We start from the raw sequence: 21,296 nt of genomic DNA, 5'->3' as shown, positions 1-21,296 counted from the left end.
GTGGACATATACTTTTGTTAAAGTCTTGCCAAAATCTCATCGAACTGCCAAGAGACAGGTGTCTAAATAAAGTCACTGAACTTGGGTTAGCTGCTGAAAGAGACAGTAATTTATCCAGATCTCTCGCCATGATTCATAGTTGCATCGGGTTGCCGTCGTCCAGTGACGGAATTGGAGAAGCTGCTGTCGGGAGCTGATAGCCAAGGAAGTGATGGTGGTGGGACAGGAATTTGGGTGGTGCCTACGGGCTCATCCAAAACTCGGGGATCTGATGAATGATCGAATGATCTGTGGGTCGTTCTAAATACCCGGTATAAATTGTATATTATAATGATTTCCCAGTTTAGAGCATCTGACGCCCATTGAAGATACGAATACACTCAGTGGGTTGGAACACCGGCAAGTCGAAGCAAAGAGCAGGGGATTGAGTCAGTGCAATTTCATATGGCATGCAAGCTATAAAACTTGAGTTCACTGTCAAGCTCGTCCGCGAGCTTGTATAAACCTTTGTTTCTTGATAAGAAATGAAATGGGCTTTGTGTGGGCCAACTAAAACAACAAATATTTGCACTCGAATACAATGTAGGTAGCTATTTGAAAAAAATATAATAAAAAGTAATTAGCAAACCCGATCAATTGTTCGTTTATTTTTCAATGAAAAAGTATGGTAATAGTGGAGGGCGGTATGTGTGTGTGGGCATGTTTTAAAGCACTGAAAAAAAAACTATGACTATTTGCAGCTGGCAACTTACCCGACTTCTAAAGTGGCATTCTGTATTTATCAATTATTTGTCCTTAGCGGTTACAATTTATGTTCTAAGTTCTATTAAATTAATAAAATAAAAATATTCATTTTAAATAATTGGGCAGTAGTTCATTAGATCATGTTCGATTTTGATAACCATTTAAATTCAAACACGATATAATTTGGTGTTGGGTATCGATTCCAACTATCGATTTCAAGCCTGTGTACTGACCTGTGCTAAGAACGTTGTTCAACTCTAGCCAGCAGTTGTAGTTCGTGTCGGGATTGTTTTTTTAGATTAAAATTCCATTACTTGTAGACCATTAATTGCCGAATTGGTCAACTCTTCCAAATTGTAACAAATTCAGTAGAGCCCCTTTTCACGGCTTTCACCGCCGTTGCGTTTCCTTGCCCTCCATAGACAAGCTAATTGAATTACCCACGCACACAGTCGCAGCCCAGCAATCCATCGCCTGCGTCATAAGCTATTTTCGTCGATAATAGGTCCAAAAATCCGATCCAGAACATGGACCCCAATCAACAGACTCCCCAGGAGACGGTGGTGGCCCCCGTTGCCCCGCTGCTGGAGGATCAGCTGGAGCTGGACATGAAGCACTGCTTTGAGAACCTGATCGTCATCGACGTGGGTGCGAATTTGACCAACAAAAAGTATAGCCGTGATCTGGATTCCGTGGTGCAAAGAGCCAGAGACGCAGGTTTGTGTGTGAGATACGGATACTGCATATGCAGGAATATGCAATTAAAAAGGACCGGGCGGTGTCTTTGTTTTGGGGCGAGGCTGCGAAAACACCCAGGCAGCCAGAAGGTCGGGCTATTGGCGAGCAACAAGTGTGCCTATGTTTTGATATACGTATGTGCTCTTGTAGAAGGCATTACGAACTTAATGGGAAGTGGGAAGGTAGCTTGAGACCCAGAAATATACTTCAGATTTTCAACAGAACTTTATAAATATGTATATTTAAAAGATTAATGCTAAATGAATGTAAATAACACTTTATTAGGTTTGTTATTCACCAAAAAATTAATTCATTGAGCGCATTAACTCAAAGGGAAACAGCCCAAACCTGATAAGAGTATCTGATCTTTAACTAGCAGAAGTCACATATTTTCTCTTTCTACATAAGTCTGTAGCCCAGTGCAGGTTGCACTAACTTTCTCCCGCCTTTCCTTTTTCAGGTGTTCAGAAACTAATGGTTCACGGCACTTCGGTCAAATCGAGCAAGGAAGCGCTGCGCCTTTCGCGCATCTATCCCGACATAATCTACTCAACTGCTGGCATTCACCCGCACGACTCAAAGTCCATCGTGGAAGAGCCGGCCACGTGGTTCGACCTGGAGCACATCGCCCAGGCGCAGGAGTGCGTGGCGATTGGTCCATGTGGCTTGGACTACCAGCGGGACTTCTCCGAACCGGACGCCCAAAAGCAGATCTTCGCGAAGCAGCTGCAGCTGGCCATCCGGCTAAATAAACCTCTGCTGATTCACGAGCGGTCGGCTCAGCTCGATTTACTCGAAATACTTGACAAGTAAGAGCCATAGATCTGGATTACAAAACTTTTAACTTTCAACCCCACGCAGATTCGAGAATCTGCCGCCTGTGATCATCAGAGGTTTTATGGGCACCGCCGAGGAGGCGCTTAAGTATTTAGAGCGCAGGTTCTACATCAGCCTGACGGGCTACCTGTGCAAGGACAAATCCGATACTGGCGTCCGCCGCCTGCTGGAGGACGGCACTTTGCCGCTGGACAGACTCTTGGTGGAGACGGATGCTCCGTTCATGTACCCAAACACAAGGGCTTCCAAGCTGCCGCAACATGTAAAGACTGGCATCACCGAACGTTCATTGTTGTACTTACATAGGTCGGCGACGTACCATGTTCTGTAATAGGTACATTTTCTAATTGTTCAAAGTACTTTCCAGATATTGTACCTTCCAACGCAACGAGCCGTGCAGTTTGCCCGCCATTGTGGAGATGATAGCTGCCTTCATGAAGAAATCCCCCGACGAGGTGGCTTTGGCCACCGCCTTTAATGCCCTGAAACTGTTTGGCTTGTCCTAGAAAACGAAAACGGAGCCGCATGGAACTGAACGACAAAGTGTGCCAACCAGCAGCTTTAAACCCCTAACTCTATAGATTGAACGAGCCTGAGATTCACGATAGACTCATACCAATGTGCCTTAACCACTAATCGAATTCAGGATAAAGCGCTTATCCTGATCCCCACACATCCACACATACGACCGCCATTGCATGCGAAAAGTACGTAGACGTATATAACTATATGTATATTCAACCCCCTGCCGTTACGGTGCAATCTATCGATCGAAGTTTGCAGGGTCTAGCTGTAAGTTGTTGGAATTTCCGAGCAATTGCTTTATTTACTCGAGTACCCATAGAAACGGTGCCAAGGTGGTGCCTCGTGAACGTCGACTCCGGATTCGCACGGGGTCAGCACTTCACGCCTCGAAGCGCGCTTCGAACTCGCTCCCGGAGCGATAGATTTAAATGTTAAGCTTGTCTTTTGTTTGTTTCTTCTGTATTTAGGCTAAAATCAATACTTTTAGTTTGCGTCTCTGTTAGCCTGTAGTCGTACTTTTGTACATATTTATTCTTGTTGCGACGATAACGATGATGATTATGAGAAACGTAATGTGATCATTTTAAAAGCTAAATATTTATATGATATTCAACATACAAACACATTAGTTAGGCTATGAAACATATTGAATATCTTGCGCCTATACAAACTATATATTGTTATATTTACATATACAAAGCGTTATACTGAACTGATCGACCCGCGGAGGTTGCATAAAATCCGCTTTGTGCCCATTGTCCGCACACAGACACACACTATTTTCCATTTGAATAAAGCGAATTTGAAACCCAAACGAACAAAAGGCCGCTTTGAGACGTCATTGCGTGTATTTTTGGTTGGTTAGCACACTTAAAAGCGTTGAATATTACTTAAGTCCTCAAATTGCTCCAGCTGCTGCAAATTATCCCACCAGAGTTTCAATCGATGCTGTAGAATCAGAGAGAACCAGGGTGTCAGCGGGGCACTAAACTTGGCCACCGCCTCGTCGATTTTATCTCGCCGCAAGTAGCGCACCTCACTGACCTCGTTGCTATTTGGACGAAGCGTCACGTCTTTCTGCAGGAACAGGATATAGTCTATCTCGTGCTCGCCCCACACGCCGTCGCCTGTGTCCGCGTAGTGGATGCGGGTCAAGTAGCGAAAGTCCTGAGGCTGCAGTTCCTCCGTGGGAATGCCCAGTTCGTAGTTGAGTCGCCGCTGGGCAGCAACACGGATGCCCAGGGCGTTACTCTCCTGGCGCTCCTGCTCAATCTCGTATAGCGGATGGCTGCAGCACGCGTTGGTGTATGTGTTGGGAAAGGTTATCTACGGATACAGTTGATTATGGGCCTTATGAAAAACAGATTCCTCAAGATTTCACCTTATGAGCCGATCGCTTTTGCACTAGCATCTCCCCCTGAGAATTAAAGAGGAAAACACTGAAGGCTCGATGGAGCTTAACATCTTTTGTCTCTGGATGCACTCGATGGCAGTCTGCCTTGGAGGCGGCCCCAATGGTCTGGTCATTTGCGTCCACCAGGATGCACTGCTCCTTGAGTGCGTGAGCTTGCAGAGGGTCGTGTACGGAAAACTCTGTGGGCACCTGTCGCTGCTGTTGCTGGCCCACCGATGTCGTAGAGTAACCTCGCAGCCAGGATAAGCGTGGCAACAGGAGATTCAAACGAGAGGCCAACATTTTTGGTTAATGACTAGTTTCGAGTGGGGCCAAAACAAATATGTGTGAAAGTGAAACTTCGTAATATAGCGCGTGCGGCTGCCAACTCGTTTGCTTTCTTCACGACCAGCTTGCAACACTGTCAAGGAAACAGCTGTTCCGGAACAGTAGTCGTAGCCCTGGTCCCAGTGATACACAATTTGCTCATAATCAGTTTTTCGCCCCCGTTGTCGAAATAAAAAAAAGTTGTAAATAGCCAAGGAACGGGCTAACAAATTTCTTTAAAAATGGTGAGCAATTAGCCAGCTTTTAGCTTAGACCCTCATTTGACTCTCCATTTGCCCAGATTCGATTCATACTTATACAAAACCGAGCTGGAAAAACTCGCCTGGCCAAGTGGTACATGAACTTCGATGACGACGAGAAACAGAAACTTATTGAGGAGGTGCATGCCGTGGTCACAGTGCGCGATGCGAAGCACACCAACTTTGTAGAGGTAGGATCGAGTCTGTATATCCTGTTGATGAACCGCTTCACCACATTTTTCCTTCGTAGTTCCGCAATTTCAAGATCGTCTACCGACGCTATGCGGGTCTGTATTTCTGCATCTGCGTGGATGTGAACGACAACAACCTGTGCTATCTGGAGGCCATCCACAACTTCGTGGAGGTGCTGAACGAATACTTCCATAACGTGTGCGAGCTGGATCTTGTGTTCAACTTCTACAAGGTGTACAGTGTGGTGGACGAGATGTTCCTGGCGGGCGAGATCCGGGAGACTTCACAGACGAAGGTGCTTAAGCAGCTGCTCACGCTTAATTCGCTGGAGTAGCGGCCCAACTCATATATCGGATCTGCCAGATGCATTCCCCCAGGCGCTACACCCGCTTATCGAATCTTCTTTCATATACTATTACGCGTATTATTATTATTATCTTTAATGTGTTCTCTATGCAAACACTCAAATGTTAAAAGCCGTGTTTAGAAACAAATGATGTACCATAAGAGATTGTATGCAAAAGTTATGAGTTTTCGTTTTTTATGGGGTGTTATAGGGCGATGTGATGGCGATAATCATATATTTTCTTTTCTGGTTCCGCCCACTCACCTCCGGTGGCAAGTGAGTGTGCGGCCCTGGTTGAAAGAGGGCCACGCGCGCTTTCCAACACTGCCCCTAATGCCACTTCGTCATTTTTTCAGTCGCCATTGTTCTCGTTCTCGGCCGTCGAATTTGTGGAAATAAACGTATTTCCCATTTAAATTCGCTGCAATAATCACAATAGCGAACTGCAAAACACAACACAAGCCGAGTGCGTGTCGATTTCCAGTAATTCGGAGCGCGCAAGTCGAATAAAAACGCTCTAAACATCAGCCAATACAGGGCCAGAAATCGAATATTTGTTCGTGGCAAATATATAATCTTGTGAAAAAGCCAGAAAATGTCATCTGTGAATCCGGAATAGTAAGTCGTCACACGCAATTATGCGCAGTTATCTGGAGTTAAAACGGTTTACAGCTCTTCCACTTCCTTTCGAATGTGGTTTCTTTTATTTTTTCTGCGACGTCATTTCTGCTACGTTTCATTCCCATTCATTATCGAGCAGCCCCACTCCACTCCCTTTTGCCCTCGTTGGCAACTCCAAAAAACAGACCATTTGCTGAAAACAAAAAACACACTCAAACCTAACAACCGCCCCAATCAAGAGCCCAAACCCCAAAGTGTGTGTTTCAACTGGATTTTAATAAAATGTGATGTAAAGCGCGTTCAAAAGATTGCTCTCTTCGGAATCTGCATATGTATAAAGTCCATACATATATGTGGGCAGATCCCAGTTGACGGGCCAAATCGCTGGGCGGGCGGATGAGTCACCTGCGTGGAAAGCGTTTCCCACCCCCAGCGCAGTGCTACGTAATCAAAGGCCATTCCAGTTCCACTTAATTGCTGCTCTCACTTCGAAGCAATTAAATCTCAACCGATCTTGGCTCGCACTCTCTAGAAAGCCTCCTCCAATCGTCAGCATACATATGTGCGGAGTATTGAAACACTGTCGCACATCACTCAGCAATTGGGGGTTGATGTTGGACATAGCACGATAAGATAAAGCCTAAACCAAACCGGTTCTATGCATACACATATATTAGTATCTGAACCGACTAACTATTCCCTTGAAAATCCTCTCCTAATGTTTTGCATAAAGCAATGCATGTTAACTTAAAAAACCACCTTATGCCATCCAATTTATTATCATCTCCGATGTTAAACTTTGTGTCTTGTGGCTTAATTAATGATATAAAACATTAATTAACTGTATCCCAATCCACAGCGACTATCTCTTTAAGTTGCTGCTCATTGGAGACTCGGGCGTTGGAAAGTCCTGTCTTCTGCTGCGATTTGCCGATGACACATATACAGAAAGCTATATCAGCACAATCGGAGTGGATTTCGTAAGCCAACCAGAAAGTTGTGAAAACTCTTTATGTCTGACTCATAAACCTTTATCTTGCAGAAAATCAGGACCATCGAACTCGACGGAAAGACCATTAAACTACAAATCGTAAGCATAAAGACGCCTGAGGCAATCCAGTCCATAGCTAATTAGTCTGTTTGTAGTGGGATACTGCTGGCCAGGAGCGCTTCCGCACCATCACGTCTTCATATTATAGAGGAGCCCATGGCATCATTGTCGTATACGATTGCACGGACCAAGAGTCTTTCAACAATGTAAAGCAGTGGCTGGAGGAAATCGAGCGGTATGCCTGTGAGAATGTCAACAAGTTGCTGGTGGGCAACAAGAGCGACTTGACCACCAAGAAGGTAGTCGACCACACCACAGCTGCGGTGCGTATATTGCTGGTTTTATCGGGGGAATCATAGATGCATGTATTTACTAAACTGTCCTTTTGTTTCCGAAACTACAGGAGTACGCCGCCCAGTTAGGCATTCCATTCCTTGAAACTTCGGCCAAGAGCGCCACCAACGTGGAGCAGGCCTTTATGACGATGGCGGCCGAGATCAAGAATCGCGTCGGGCCGCCATCCAGCGCCACCGACAACGCTAGCAAAGTGAAAATCGATCAAGGACGTCCAGTGGAAAACACCAAATCCGGTTGCTGCTGAATAACTCTGATTGTGAATCATTATTTTATTATACAATTAAACAAAATTTAAATATAATAAATTAAAACGGAAACCACACAATAATAATAAAACAAGCGAAACCGATGGCGGATCCACGAAATCGTAATTATAATAACTAATTCTGTAATAACAATAATGGTGAGAAATGACGAGTAGTGCGTTTGTATGATCCTAACCGTGATCCAATTCGATAAACAATTTAAGCAAATATGTATTAGGTACGTAGCCAACCAGATCCAAATTCAGACTTCAGACATCCCCAACCAAACAGAAACAACAAGGACATCGATTCTAATACTAACCGTCACTCTGATTTCCGCAGTTCTGTTCATAAGTAGTGCAAAGCAAGCTAATTCGGTGTAGCAATTAACCTAATATTACTTTAACCTACAGTAAGAAGTTACCTATCACAGCAGCGCGAAACAATACCGAAACTTATATGTACTATTAACTACAGATTAATTGAGCGCAGGCGACGGCAGAAGCAATTGTACTTGCCCTGTGTCAGCTACTACTTACCACTATGTATACATATGTATGTGTTTAAATTACAAATACAATTTTCTAAACATATTATCTCTAGCGAACGTGATTGCCACTTGTCTCAGTCATCTTGAAATTTTATGTAAATCGAACCCAGAACCGAACGAACATTTTTAGAATTAACGTCGAATGATTTTGTGTTTGAATTTTCGTGTGACACAAGGGATTTGTTAAGGCACATAATTAGTGTATTAATGACGACAGCGATAAAGTTTAATAAAAATGATTGCGTGTGCGTTTATAAATTGAAAGGTTTGGGATCAAGGAGACACTTTAGTTTCGGTTTTAACCGTCGCCCGAATTTGAATCTTAACTTCACTTAAGTCTAATAAAATCGATCTGTACCGATGCCTATAAACGACTTGTTTTATTCCTTGACTTTAGAAAGATTCCAAAAACTTAAGTGAAGCCCAGAACAGGTGCGCACACACCTTAACACTTGGCAAACAATTCTAGAAGTGTGAGCCGACTTGTGTAGTACTTTTCAAATTTCAAAAATTGGTTTTAATAATTGGCTCAAACTGGAAAACACTTGATTATACATCAAACAAAAGTTCAGACTTTGAATAAGTCCTAGAGCCTGGGAGTATTTCTGACTTAACTTTGTAAAATTTTACGTTGGTATCTGACATATTTTAAAAGTTGCATCATGGCATTGAATTAGCATTTAACCTATGAATCATGAGGGATTTGCATAATTTTTAAATATTTAAATGTTTAAAAATCTAATGTCTGCGATACTTTACAAAATATGTTTATTATGTTATGCATCTATTTGGAAGGAAATTTTTGTTATAATAATGTACTTTACCTTTATGTATTGCCTTGTATACATACAGGATTTTATGAAGTGACTCATTATTTTGTACAAAAAAAATTGTAAAGAAAATAGTTCTTATTTAATATACAAAACATTCCTTCTAACATGAGATACAATCATCTGACAATGATGTTAAATTGCTCAGCTTAAATCACCGCCGACAGATTTGGAAATATAGTAGATAATTTGTCGCTTGAAAGATTGAAATTAATCGTACACCCAAAGCGGATAAAAGTATTGAGAATCTATCTGGATACAATGATACCTTCAAATTAACAAACACAAATTAAGCTATTGTGAGATAAGAACGATTTTTTTAAGAAAGGAAACAAATTTAGCATAGGGCCCTTTAAACAAAGCGTTTACTTCCAACCTCTTGAATCGTCCAACTATATCATTTGAATCACCTCGACAAGATTAAGATCTCCGAGAGCTTTCTGAGTTCATGTTTGTTTAGCATATCTTAAGTGAAAGGTATCATTCATGATGAATGCTTGCTTAGTGCAAACCCAAATGTTCTCACCGTAATTCTCAAGAGATTCTATAAAATGATTGCCCGAAGAAAATTAGTTTCAATTTTCAAAAACATTTTCTCTGCGTTTATTGACTTCTTCTGAGGTACTTCAGTCTTTACAACAAAATTTTTCTAAAACTATGACTATTTGCTGTTGGAATTCAACTAAATACTTTAACGGTTGCTGGCAGTGGGCATGGATTCGAAGTATGCATTTTCAGGATGGGATTTAGATCTTGCTGGCACGTCGCTCCTGCAGACAGGCAGTGGTAACGGTGGCTGCCGTTGTTCCGATAATAGCAGCTCCCAGGATGCCCCGCTCCCGTTCGCTCAGACCGGAAACGGACAGGCTGTTGCTGCGCCACGCTGACGATGATGTGGTGCGTTCGGTGCCCGAGGAGGTGGATATGGAGTTGATTAAGAAGGTGGCCTCGCGGCGGAGAGTGCGACGTGGATGCCTGGCACTGGTCGTTCCCGCCAGCGCGGCTCCTTCCTCAGCATCCTGTTCCTGTCGCCTGGAAGCATTGCCCCCATTTCCGCCCGCCGCCGGATGCTGCCTTTGATGGTAGTGGTGGCTACGATGGTGATGTGGCCGCTGGCCCAGACAAGTGAGCAGCAGCCGCCAGAAGCCGCTGCGAAACTTGGAGGACATCAGGTTGTACAGGATCGGGTTCATGGCCGAGTTCAGGTAGAGCATGAAGCGCGAGAAGTACAGCAGGTTGTAGTAGCCGGCAATGCCCAGACTCTCCACATCCTTGGCGCTGGCCAGGATCACCCAAAGGGTGAAAGCCCGGAAAGGCAGAAGGCAAATAAAAAAGCTGGACACCACGGCCACCAGCATGAAGATCACCTGCTTGCGGTGCTTCCTCATGCCGTTGCTGTGTTGATGACTGTTGCCTTTGGTGCTAGGCACCTGCAATGAACCGCTGGTAGCTCCGCCAACCGGCTGCTGCGGCTGCGGGGAGGTTGGTCTGTGGAAGGCGTTGTTGGGACGCAGCAGTTTGTACGCGATGGCCGCGTAAAGAAGGACCAGGATGCCGAAGGGCAGGAAGAAGAACAGCGTGATGCAGCCCACGAAATAGAAGATAGACCAGAACCCATCTGCGGCGGTGGTGCAAACGGGAGCATCGGTTCCGTCCCCGTAGGGCTCCACACTGTAGCTGGATATGGCGATGATGGGACTGCAAGAATCATATATTCAGTTTTAGTGGGGACTAGTGACTAGTGCAGTGTTGTCTGCAAAGTTTTAACGCGCTGCGGGCAGGAAACAAACAAATATTTAAAAGCTACTCAACGGCTAACTACTGGAAAAGTTTCGAGGGCGAAGCACTCAACTTAATCACACAGCGGAAACGGAAACGGCAACGTCTGCTCATACTCATCATACTCGCAGAATGGTGGGGATTCAAGTTACTTATTACTTTTTACTCTACAAAACGAGGCAGTCTACGTCATAAGGCTACGAAAACAAATTAAAAAGCTACGCGTATGGTACGAATACGTATATATACAGAGGACGGACATTTGTCCGATTTCCTTAGAATTATATAAATTACAGATTCCGATTGGGAGGGGTAATGTGGGAAAAACCCGCCATGACTTGTCATAAAAAATTTATTTACTTACAACTCTCGTATGGGTGTGTGCGTGTGGTTCCTTGTATTTATAAGCAGAGTATGTATGTATGTATGTATATAAATATGTTCGGACAAATATATATATATATTAATATTTGACTATGTGTACGTGTGAGTGTATGGTGTATATACAGCTGTGTTTACATGTGGACATTGTGTGCATATTGAGCTAAGCTTTTTATCTCAGCCGACGCCAAGTAGGCAACAGTTTTTCGACTTCCGGTGATGGCCGCCCGTGTAATGGCGGCCATTTTGTCCGGTCCGGCTTACGGAAACTATTTCAATACACCTAAATCATGTTTATCCGCCGACCTGATGGTTCGCCCAAACGCATATTAAGCCATTTCCATTTGCCTTCCATTGCTCCTCGAAGGCCGCCTAATGGCTTACCCCTTAGTGCCAGTCCCTATCTGGACTCCTAACCCTGACCAGTAGTGGTAGTTTTAGTGCTGTTCGGCTGTCGTTGCTGTTATTTATCTTTGGCACATTCATTCGAGTTTAATAGCCCGAAAAATTGATTGTTTTTGGAACGGAAATGTCCAAGGCGGCAGCCCAGCTTCGATTCGGGATTCTCGGCAACTGTCAGCGGGTGACTGAAATCGATTATGCCTGCCAAAAGCGTTCAGGAAGCGATTTGTGTTTACCAGGAACGGGAATAGGAATCGGGATCAGCGTCATCGGCACGTTCCGGCCAAGTGAAGCGAGTGTGTAAACGGGTTAATGGCGATTTTTCACGCCCATCTCGCTTAGAGGAAATTTTCGGGCAGATTTACTATTTCTCCTGGTATTTTGGGGAGATTTTCCCGACCCTTTGGTGGGATTTTCCCTTCGCTAAGTTTATCCTCCTGCAGTTCCTCCTCATCGAAACTTTTTTGCGGCTTGTGGCGTCGTAGCTGATGGTTTCTCACAGGCAGGAGCCGGCTGTCACTCACTCTCCTGGCCATACCCTTGCCCAAGGTGGAATGCTGCAGCATGGCCATGGCCTCCAGATCACAGCCACATGGAATCTGCATCTCGATCTTAAGGCGGGTGCGACTTATATCCTCGCTGCACCTGCGATTGGAGCTTCTCGACAGAATGCTGGAACTCGTGGCCGCCATGGCATTTGAGGAGCTGGTATTCGTGTTCGTATTAGTGCCCATGCCCAGCGACAAGGTGCCTCTGCGTCCGCGAGAAGAGTTTTCCTTCCTTCTTCCCAACGTGACCAGCTCCAGCAGTAATCGCCCAGCGTCTTGGCAAAGCCGCTTGAAGCCCCTTCGAAACTTGGTCGACATCAGGTTGTAAAGAATCGGGTTCATGGCTGAATTGAGGTACAGCATAATTCTACAGAAGTAGAGCAGGCTGTAGTAGCGCACCAATCCCAGATCGTGTAGCGTTTGGTCCGTGCTGAGGATGATCCACAGGGTGAGCACGCGGAAGGGCAGCAGGCAGACGAAGAAGGACAGCACCACGGCGCCGAGCATTAGGACCACCTGCTTGCGTGCCTTTAGACTAAGTTCAGGCTTCGTGGGGCGGGCGCGCAACATGGCCGACCGGTTGGAGACTAGATTTCGGGCGATGATACCGTACAGCACCACCAGGGTCACGAACGGCACCACGAAGAACACTGAGATGGTCATCAGGAAGAAGGCCAGCGTCCAGTCGGTGATGGCCTGGGTCAGGCACACGGCCACCGAAGATCCATCAATGTACTCGGCCAGCTTGTACTCGGCCACCCACAGAATGGGGCTGTTCGGGGAAAATCGAAGATTGGGGAGAGAAAGCAAACATGAAACGTAATCAGGTGGCGGGGTCACCGGGGGCGTGGATAATGGATACGGTTGGATTTTGGAGGAGAAGGCAAAGAGTGGCGGGTAAATGAGGAGGATTCAGAAGACAGGAAGAGAAGCAGTTTATGACGATGAACGAATGGCGATGGACGAAAGGTGGATCCAGTCTGGGATGAAGTTCAAGTCCTGGACAATTTTTCTGGCCCCATTGTTTTGATGGGTTTTTTATTTCTTGGAGTCAGCGTTAAAAAAATATATGTTGAAGCACAGATAATATAGTACTATGCCATTAAAAATCATTGGTAGTTAATTAAAAAAACTATCATTCGATATCATATAAATCGAAACAAAAAATAACGCTATAGTTAAGTTAATCGACTTTCAAATACAGGTTATTAAGCTAAAAGCAGTGGGAGGAAGAGGTAACTATGCAATTAGGAAAGCTGACTTGAAATATTTTTGTTTATAAAAATGGTCTACCATGTCTCTTCAGAGTTTTGTAATCTGTGGGCGGTAAGTGGTCGTTAGATATATTTTTAGTATTAGGGCATTACAAATTATAATAATATCAAAAATTAAAAAAAAAGCGGTTATTACAATTAAAGTATCTATCTGATATCTATTACTATGCATTGCTGATTTATATCTAAAAATATATTCAAGTAAAGCTCAACATGTTCTTATTCACATTATGGTGATTACATTCTATTTACAATGGGATAAGTAAGTAGTTCTAGAATTTCTGGTGGGACATGCTCTGTTGACTTTGTAAATACATCTAGCAGACAAGTTTAAATATTTGATTATTTTGAGTAATCCGAGCCGCTGATTAAACACTTTCCTAGCCCAAATCCTCCCTGGCTAGACCGATAAACGAAATGCCACGACAGTCAACAGGCAGTGGCCGTATTTTTTTCCATCAAGGATAATATGGGCGCTTTGTACGTGCGTCAGCGATTTGACACGCCCACTTTTGCGCCTATGGGCGTCGTGTGGCGCCCACACATTCTGTTTGAATGTGTTTTTAAAATGTTTGCGCTTCTTTCGGCCTCCGACTTCTTGTGTGGCGTAATTAATGGGTCTCGGCCTGGAGGCGGGGTTCCTGCGGAGCCAATTCCCAGCCATGGATGACCCCATGGCTCCCGGAGTGCCGAGAGGTGGGTGGGCAGCTCGACAATGTGCTGTTTATTTCATTGTTATGGACGCGGCAAGATTTGCAAAATTAAAAAGGGTCGCCGCTCGTCCTTGGACAGGGCGCACAATAATAAAGTGTCAATGAAATGAAATCCATGATAGCGGACATCGGTGCTTATTAAAGATGACAGGGCGCTGATAACGGCACGCTCCCGGATCTTGGACAAAGGCCGTCCGGAACTTGAGGCGAAGGATGTCAATGGGAATGATGCTGCAAGTGGAGCAGGAGAGGTGGCAGGACAGGAGTAGAAATGGAATAGATAGGCGAGAGTCGCAGTTTAGCATGTAAATAGACGCACCAAAGTAGATGGCGCACAAAAGGGGCCAATACCACGACCAGAAACTCCACGTCATAATGGAAAATAAACAAAACGGGAAAAAAAGTGCAAAACCCAATAACAAAACACAAATCATTTAAATGATGGCGATTGACACTTATAATTAATGAGCGAGAAACTGAATGCTTGACTGAGCGAAATGAGTAAACGGAAAGAGGCCATAAACTAAGTATATCTAAACAGGATAATACCATGTGTATACACACGAAATGTAGGACCACCAACACCAAAAAGCATGCAGTGAAAAGCGACTTAACTAATTAATATATTAAAAGTATAATGCTAGCATAATGCCAATTAACTTTAAGAAGTAATTTAAGAAGTACGAGTGCGTATCACTGCCTGTAGGCCCTAATCGTTTACCTCGTAAAGAGTGCAGCAATGCCCCAGGCCAGGACGCAGATGAGGATGGCTCGCCCCTTGGTGCAGACGTAGCCGGCCTTTAATGGCTCGCAGATTGCGTAATAGCGCTCGAACGAGATGGCCAGAATGGTCAGCACACTGGCGTGGGCCACTGTGAGCTCCACGAACGGCACAGCCTTGCCTGGATAGAACAGCAGTTAATTAGGCTGGGGAGAATAAATAGACCAGGAGCACTGGAGCTGGAGCCACTTACACATCTCGTGGCCGAGTACCCAGGTCTCTGGGCGAGTGTTGACCTCCACGAGGACGGTGGGTGTGCAGACCAGCAGCACCAGAAGGTCCGCGATGCTCAGGTTGGTGAGGAAGATGTTCGTCGAGTTGCGCATGTCCTTCGTCTTCACAATCACGATGGGCACCTGCAACAGAGTGGATTTGGGATTAGACAATCTTAAGCAGCTCGGAAGGCATAAATTTGTATTTGTATTGTGTTGATATATCAATGATTATTTACTCAATGATTATTTACACCAGCATAGGCGGATGGACAGAGGGACTTGGTTAGTACACCTGATCAAGAATATTCAGACAATTGGATCGGAAATGCTTTTTTCCTCCTGATACATATGAGTCTCTTTAGTGGTCTTAGGCTGAACATTTGGCCTACGTAAAACATATTTGTATACATTATTTTCATTTTTAATTTACAATTACCAAGTGAATTGTAAATAGGAATCCTTAAAATTGTGTTTCCACGTAATAAAGTGTTTATCAACCATTAAAAGGGTGAATCACCCTGCGCGCCCTCGAGGCAGTTTCCAAATGAATTAATTTCAATTACAAAAGCTTTCGCCCATTTTTCTTTAAAAGGAGGCAGGACTCACCATCACATTGCCCACCACGCCTAGCAGCATGATGACTATGCAGAAGAACATGGCGGTTGTGCGGATATACGACGGAATCTGTGGCAGCATCTGCTCAGCATCGCCATCGTCCTTGGAACTTGGTGTTGAAGTGGCTGCGGTTTCAACATCAGATGTTGCTGCTGCTGCTGCTGAGGTTGTTGTGGTGGAGTTGTCGTGGTGGTCAAGTCCTGCGGCTGGAAAACGATTAGGTGTGTGGTGTGGGCCATGGTCGCCACTAGTAGAGCCACGGGATACCCCAGCCTGCTGCGGCGACGTGGTTGCTGTTGCGCTGGATGTTGCTGCTGCTGCATCTTGGGCCTGGAGTAGAAGCAGAGCCAGGAGCAGGAGCCACAGGCAGTTCCTCGGGCCTACGCAAGTGCTGGTCAGCCTTGGAAGCTGCCCAGTCCAGGCCACAGCGACGCCGTGGCTGCCCCTCAGCAATGTCCTGCGTGTCCTCGTCGTCCTCGTCCTGCGGCACTCGGAGAGTAAGTCCCGCAATGGGAATCACAGGGACAACATCATCGGGGCTCGTCGGATTTCGGGATGGGCCGTCGCCGCCACCGCCCGCTGTTCAATTAAGTGAGTTACGAGAGGGTGTCCTGGCCAAATCCGATGTAATTGCCCGCCCGGCAAGTTTATGCTTACACTTAAATACGCGCTAATGAAATTAAGTTGTCCAAGGGATTCACGGATACTCCGCTATCGCCGGATCCGGGCGCATTAAACAAATCAATCAGTGGGGCTTTGCGGTTGTCGTTCGCGCTCTCAAGTGGCTGAAACGGCAATGGGATTAGCATTTAAGTGTCCTGGCCAGGATCAGGAAATAACCAGCCATTGACCAGGCCGGCTAACTAACGATAATGAATGAAAAGTTCATTAGGCGCTGTCATTTACATAACATTAGAGCATCCGGCCCCCAGCAGAGAATCATCTCCGCTTCGCCATGAACAAGTTCATCGTCCGCCTTGGAAGGACACTCTTGACCAAACGGCAGTGGACCGAAACCAAAGCCAAGGGGACAGAGGCCTGGGCTTAGTTGCAAACCGGGTGTTCATATTAAAAGATTCCAATATTTATAATCAACATTATTTGTATTTTTCATCGGCGCTTTTCAAAAGTGTTCACTCACTTTTAAAATTTCATATCTTTTATTAAAACAATGGGTGTGTCTAGAAGTTAAAATATTCCATAATGTTGATAATGAGAAATGCTTAAAAGGGGACCTAATATTTCAGGTTTACAAAAACCTGAAGTCGATCATCAAGCACCATAATGAAATAGTGAAATATTACCTATATTCTTAAACCCGAACGCCGCTCCTGGAGTTAATGATTGCTTCCAATCTCGGATGACAGGGTCGCCCAGCAGACGACGATTATCGCCGATGGCGTCTGCTGACCATCTCCATCCTCATCAGGCGAATGAGGAGCATGAGGATGGCTGTTGGTTGTCAGCCAAATGGCTTTATTAAATCCCCATCCTTGCGGCGCGCAACCCGCCTTATTATATTATGCTCATACAGGGCCTTGAACAGACATTCGACGATGTGGACGAGAGTGTCTATGGACACCGGGACGCATAAACACAGGCTTCCGGTGTTTGTTTGCGGTTTAGTGGGTGTGGGTTGTAGGATGGGGATAAGGGTGTAGGATCACCCCGAGTAGCGTCATTTTGATTAATTTGATAAATTCATTATGCGCACACCATATTGGCCAGTTCCTGGGGATTGTTCCTGTCCGGATGCTCCTGACTAGGGGTCTGCATCTCGTCCTTTTTCCAACTGAGCCAAGCTGTGCACACTGTTTGTTGCGGCCAGGATTCCGGGCGGCATGGGGAATGGGCTGTGGGTTCAATGTCCCCCGAATGACATAACAAGGCAGTTTGTGTCACATTTGGCTTGAAAATGCGACTTTAACGATGCCGAGCGAAGGATTATCCCTGGATGGGCTCTGTTTCCATTGGCCATTTTGCTGGGCGTAATTGTTTCGCAAGTTTCGAGTTGGTCATGTAGAAAGACAAATGAATCGTTTCAAACTTTTCCCTCAGAGCTGTGACCATGCCCATCAATATCAATATGGCCCACATGGCTGGGTAAACGGACAACATCAAAAACCAACAAAATATAGGTATATTATATACATATATATATGTATGCTTAGGAAGCCAACAACTGCCGCCACAACCATGCTAGTTCTGCATGTAAATCTGAAAACAGTTTATGGTTTCGCCCCAAATCCCAAGTTCTCGAGTGTTGAGCGGCCATTTGATGGACAACTTGCGGTCTTTGAGTGGAAGTGAGCAAAAACTCAGAACTCGGGATAAAATTGCACACAATAGAAAATTTGGAATATTTGAGTATGCTAATAGCAGGGGTGGCGAAAAGTGTGCAATAAAATATTTTATTTGGGGCATCCAATTTAAAATGTAGCTATTTTTAGTGATTTGTATCCTTTCGTTTGAATATATACATAGTATTCACCACAGGTTTTTGAGGACTAAGTGATTTAGGGAAATTTTAGCACAAGTGGACATATAGTTGATATAATGACGTTTCCCTGTGTCTACACCATCTTGGCATCATTTTTGGCTGTGATTTAAATAAGGTTCGAGGAGGCTGGCGATAATGGCAATTGAGCGTATTGGCCTGCATTCCGGAGGGTGTGTGCTTGTGTGCGGGGGGCCGAGTGGATTTTCTTGTACAAGGACTCCCAAATGTGAGTGTGTGTATGAGCATGTGGCAATGTAGCGCTTTTTATGGTATTTAAGATTGAACGAAATTTATTGCTGACACCCTAATAAAATTAACATTGAAATGGCAATTTGAGGCGGCAATAAGAATCAGCCGCCGAAGTATCAGTATCAGAATCGACAGAGGGAAAGTCTGAGAAAGTTGTCACACCCACGCACACACGCATATCTAATCAATTTATCGTTCAATAATAGTCAAGCCAGTGGATACATGGGATGCTTATGGGAGTAGGTACCCCAGCAGCCACTTTGACAAATCGCTAAGCGTGAAAAAAAGTGGCGAAAAAATGAAAGCCCGGCCGTCAAAGTGATTTCGAACTTTCAAGCAAGGAATCAGCTGCTTTAGTCTCTGAAATATCCTGCGGAAAGCGGTCTGGAAAACATTTATTTCCCCCAAAGCAACCGCATCCTATCAGCGTGGCTCTTTGTATATTCTCGCCGAGGGTGTCGCACGCTAAATAAATTGAAATGACTTCGTAATTGTATTTGTGACTCTGGCTAAATTAATCTAACTAGTTCGCATGCCGGATCGTCGCTCGTGTGGAACCAATTTCTGAATGCCTGAAACAAGGACCTCGTCGCCCACCGCCAAAAAAAGAGAAGGGCGAACAAAGCGCCGTAAAACCAAAAGCTTGTTTTTCAATTGAACCCACCCAAAGTGGCCAACGTGGATGTTTCGGCTACGGGATCCGGCGGGGTGGCCAATTGGCTTTGTGTGAAACCCCTCGAATCCGAAATTGACATGTCGATGGTCATGTCCCACAGTCATGTCCCTTTAATTGACCATTGAATGGCAATTAAGGCAGGGGCTATTTTTGGGTCAGCGCTAGTGCGGCTGCATTAACGTCGCCTTCTTTTCCCCACCGAATTAGCCACATTAGTATGGGCTAAAGCTTCTTAAATATGTTTGGGCTACTGCAGGGTTGGAGAAAGTACAAAACTAAAGTACGTATACAAAGCTAAGCTGGAGAGATCGCTGTAGTGCTCGACTATCAGATACCTGTCACTGAGATAGTGGGCAACAATTTGAACAGTTTGTTGGAAAAGCAAAATAAATAATTAAGGAAAATAGGAAAGGGATGAGCATACGGACATGGCCAGACCAAATCGACAAGAGATTCCGATCAAGATTCTTGCCAACTACTTTAATAGTTTTATTGGAGTGGAAAAAAGTAGGCGAAAAGGATTGTGTATATATTTACATTTTACCTAAAATGCATTTAATATTATTAGGTTACTCATATAATTTTCTTTTTATACATGTATTTCACATATTTGTTCAATAAAAATGCACAATTTGTATCAAAACTTTTTGGGTAAGATACAAAATTTGACTATAGTATGTTCCTTTAATTTCAGCTTCAAAAATTTCCTACATTTCGGTCAGCTGTTCCTAAACAAAGTACACTTTTTCACTCAGTAAATAGTTGCAGAGACAGCTTGGGCAGTCAGGAATTTAAATGGAAATGGCTGACTGATTCGGCACGCTATTGGGAATTACATTTTCATGGCGCGGATTCCAAAGTCGGCCAGTTCCTCGGCGAGTTTGGACCTGATTGCTCCTTGTGAACTCTGCTGCACGCAGTCAAGGATGTTGGCTCTGCCACCCAGCTTTAACTCCTTTGTCCGTACTGTCCGATTTCACTTATTTATGCGACTGCGACGGGAAATCCCTCCTTTTCGCATCCCAACTGTTTGCCTCCAACTGGATACTGGATACTCGTTACTGTAACTGCCACCGTTTGTATGTCCCTTCTGTTAGTTCGTCTTTTGTTTGTTTGTCTGTTTGTTGGTTTGTTCGTCCGCAGTAAGTAAGCTAAACGTTCAAACAATGGCCAGAAAACGTGGCTTACAGCAATGGCACAAAAAATAGTGTGTGCTTTTGATGAAGATTGAGGACTAAGTGGCATGTAATGAAGGATTTGTAAAACAACAAATAATAATTTATTTGGAACCGAAAAAGCATTTAAGATACAATTTGTGTATAATCGAAACCATTTCATTTACTCAGGCACAGTATCTTAAATTGTGGGACTAAACTGTAAGTTTATGTGTGTATAAATGTACACAGTAGCGTACGGGTCGGTCGTTCAACTAATGTTTTTCTAAAGCTAGAATTCTTTATCTGGCGGGAGAATGTGCTTGCTGTTTTGAAGCCGTTCAAGTTGCTCATTCGCCCTGTCAGCCGATCCACCACCCCCTGCTCCTTCTCGCCTGACGAATGTAATTTTATAGTGGAGCTTGTTGCTGCAAGAATTCACCCAAGACCCGGCATTGATAAGCCATTGGCCTGAGCAGGCGTTTTATCGGCGGACTCCGCACCAAGGGGCTAAAGATGCGACTACCCACGGACCTTGCTGTCGACGTGGCCAACGCCATCACCATCACCATCGCCATTGCCATCGCCGCGGGCCGGGAAACTCTGCAGCTGGTCTGCCAACGTCCCCCGTATTGGCCATACCTTCTGGGACTTGTTTGTCTATTTGCCCGCTATGGGAATTCATACAGCACACATTCTGCACAGACCGATGGGCGGACAGTCTCAGTCGGTGGGTCATATAGCGCAGATAGCACTAGCTATTGTTTTACGATTTCGTGTATATTGTAAATAGAGCAGAAGAATGAACTGGCACTGGCTCAACTAGAAAATACCACGGGATTTTCAATGCATAATAAATATTATAACGTTCAGCAGAAGGGATTTACTAAAGTGAAGAATAAGTCGACCTTAACCACTTGTCATGTTAGTTTGCAATAAACTTAATATGATTAGTTAACATGAATAGGGATTTCGTTTTTAAATATGGGCATA

The 21,296-nt window shown here is 44.6% G+C and overlaps 6 protein-coding genes across 6 annotated transcripts; 3 read left to right on the top strand and 3 right to left on the bottom strand.

The window, feature by feature from the left end:
- Window positions 1-983: 983 nt before the first annotated feature.
- Window positions 984-3,667, top strand: LOC120450970 (3'-5' ssDNA/RNA exonuclease TatD). Its single transcript, XM_039634262.2, has 4 exons — window positions 984-1,461; window positions 1,943-2,291; window positions 2,344-2,625; window positions 2,687-3,667. The coding sequence occupies exons 1-4, from the start codon at window positions 1,272-1,274 to the stop codon at window positions 2,823-2,825; spliced, it is 960 nt and encodes a 319-aa protein (XP_039490196.2). The 5' UTR covers window positions 984-1,271; the 3' UTR covers window positions 2,826-3,667.
- A 6-nt stretch (window positions 3,668-3,673) lies between these two features.
- LOC120450972 (isopentenyl-diphosphate Delta-isomerase 1) lies at window positions 3,674-4,642 on the bottom strand. Its single transcript, XM_039634263.2, has 2 exons — window positions 4,226-4,642; window positions 3,674-4,170 (listed from the first exon to the last, which is right to left on the bottom strand). The coding sequence occupies exons 1-2, from the start codon at window positions 4,538-4,540 to the stop codon at window positions 3,715-3,717; spliced, it is 771 nt and encodes a 256-aa protein (XP_039490197.1). The 5' UTR covers window positions 4,541-4,642; the 3' UTR covers window positions 3,674-3,714.
- A 29-nt stretch (window positions 4,643-4,671) lies between these two features.
- On the top strand, window positions 4,672-5,543 carry LOC120450974 (AP-2 complex subunit sigma). Its single transcript, XM_039634265.1, has 3 exons — window positions 4,672-4,809; window positions 4,866-5,015; window positions 5,075-5,543. The coding sequence occupies exons 1-3, from the start codon at window positions 4,807-4,809 to the stop codon at window positions 5,348-5,350; spliced, it is 429 nt and encodes a 142-aa protein (XP_039490199.1). The 5' UTR covers window positions 4,672-4,806; the 3' UTR covers window positions 5,351-5,543.
- Window positions 5,544-5,687: 144 nt separating this feature from the next.
- Window positions 5,688-8,426, top strand: LOC120450973 (ras-related protein Rab-1A). The gene is made up of 5 exons (XM_039634264.1): window positions 5,688-5,980; window positions 6,843-6,963; window positions 7,026-7,073; window positions 7,130-7,357; window positions 7,438-8,426. Exons 1-5 carry the CDS (start codon window positions 5,958-5,960, stop codon window positions 7,633-7,635), a joined length of 618 nt encoding a protein of 205 aa, XP_039490198.1. The 5' UTR covers window positions 5,688-5,957; the 3' UTR covers window positions 7,636-8,426.
- A 1,191-nt stretch (window positions 8,427-9,617) lies between these two features.
- Window positions 9,618-10,728, bottom strand: LOC120453762 (neuromedin-U receptor 1-like; the record flags this gene model as incomplete). Its single annotated transcript, XM_039638596.2, has 1 exon — window positions 9,618-10,728. A coding segment is annotated over one exon (966 nt), but the record flags the coding sequence as incomplete, so codon positions are not given.
- Window positions 10,723-16,236, bottom strand: LOC120453317 (growth hormone secretagogue receptor type 1). The gene is made up of 4 exons (XM_039637974.2): window positions 15,716-16,236; window positions 15,088-15,250; window positions 14,835-15,015; window positions 10,723-12,898 (listed from the first exon to the last, which is right to left on the bottom strand). Exons 1-4 carry the CDS (start codon window positions 15,803-15,805, stop codon window positions 11,917-11,919), a joined length of 1,416 nt encoding a protein of 471 aa, XP_039493908.2. The 5' UTR covers window positions 15,806-16,236; the 3' UTR covers window positions 10,723-11,916.
- Window positions 16,237-21,296: the final 5,060 nt, after the last annotated feature.

The sequence above is a fragment of the Drosophila santomea genome, chromosome 3R (assembly GCF_016746245.2).
Source record: "Drosophila santomea strain STO CAGO 1482 chromosome 3R, Prin_Dsan_1.1, whole genome shotgun sequence".
Classification (NCBI taxonomy): Eukaryota; Metazoa; Arthropoda; class Insecta; order Diptera; family Drosophilidae; genus Drosophila; species Drosophila santomea.
The sequence above is the reverse complement of the archived record's forward strand: the minus strand, read 5'-3'. Positions and strand labels throughout refer to the sequence as shown.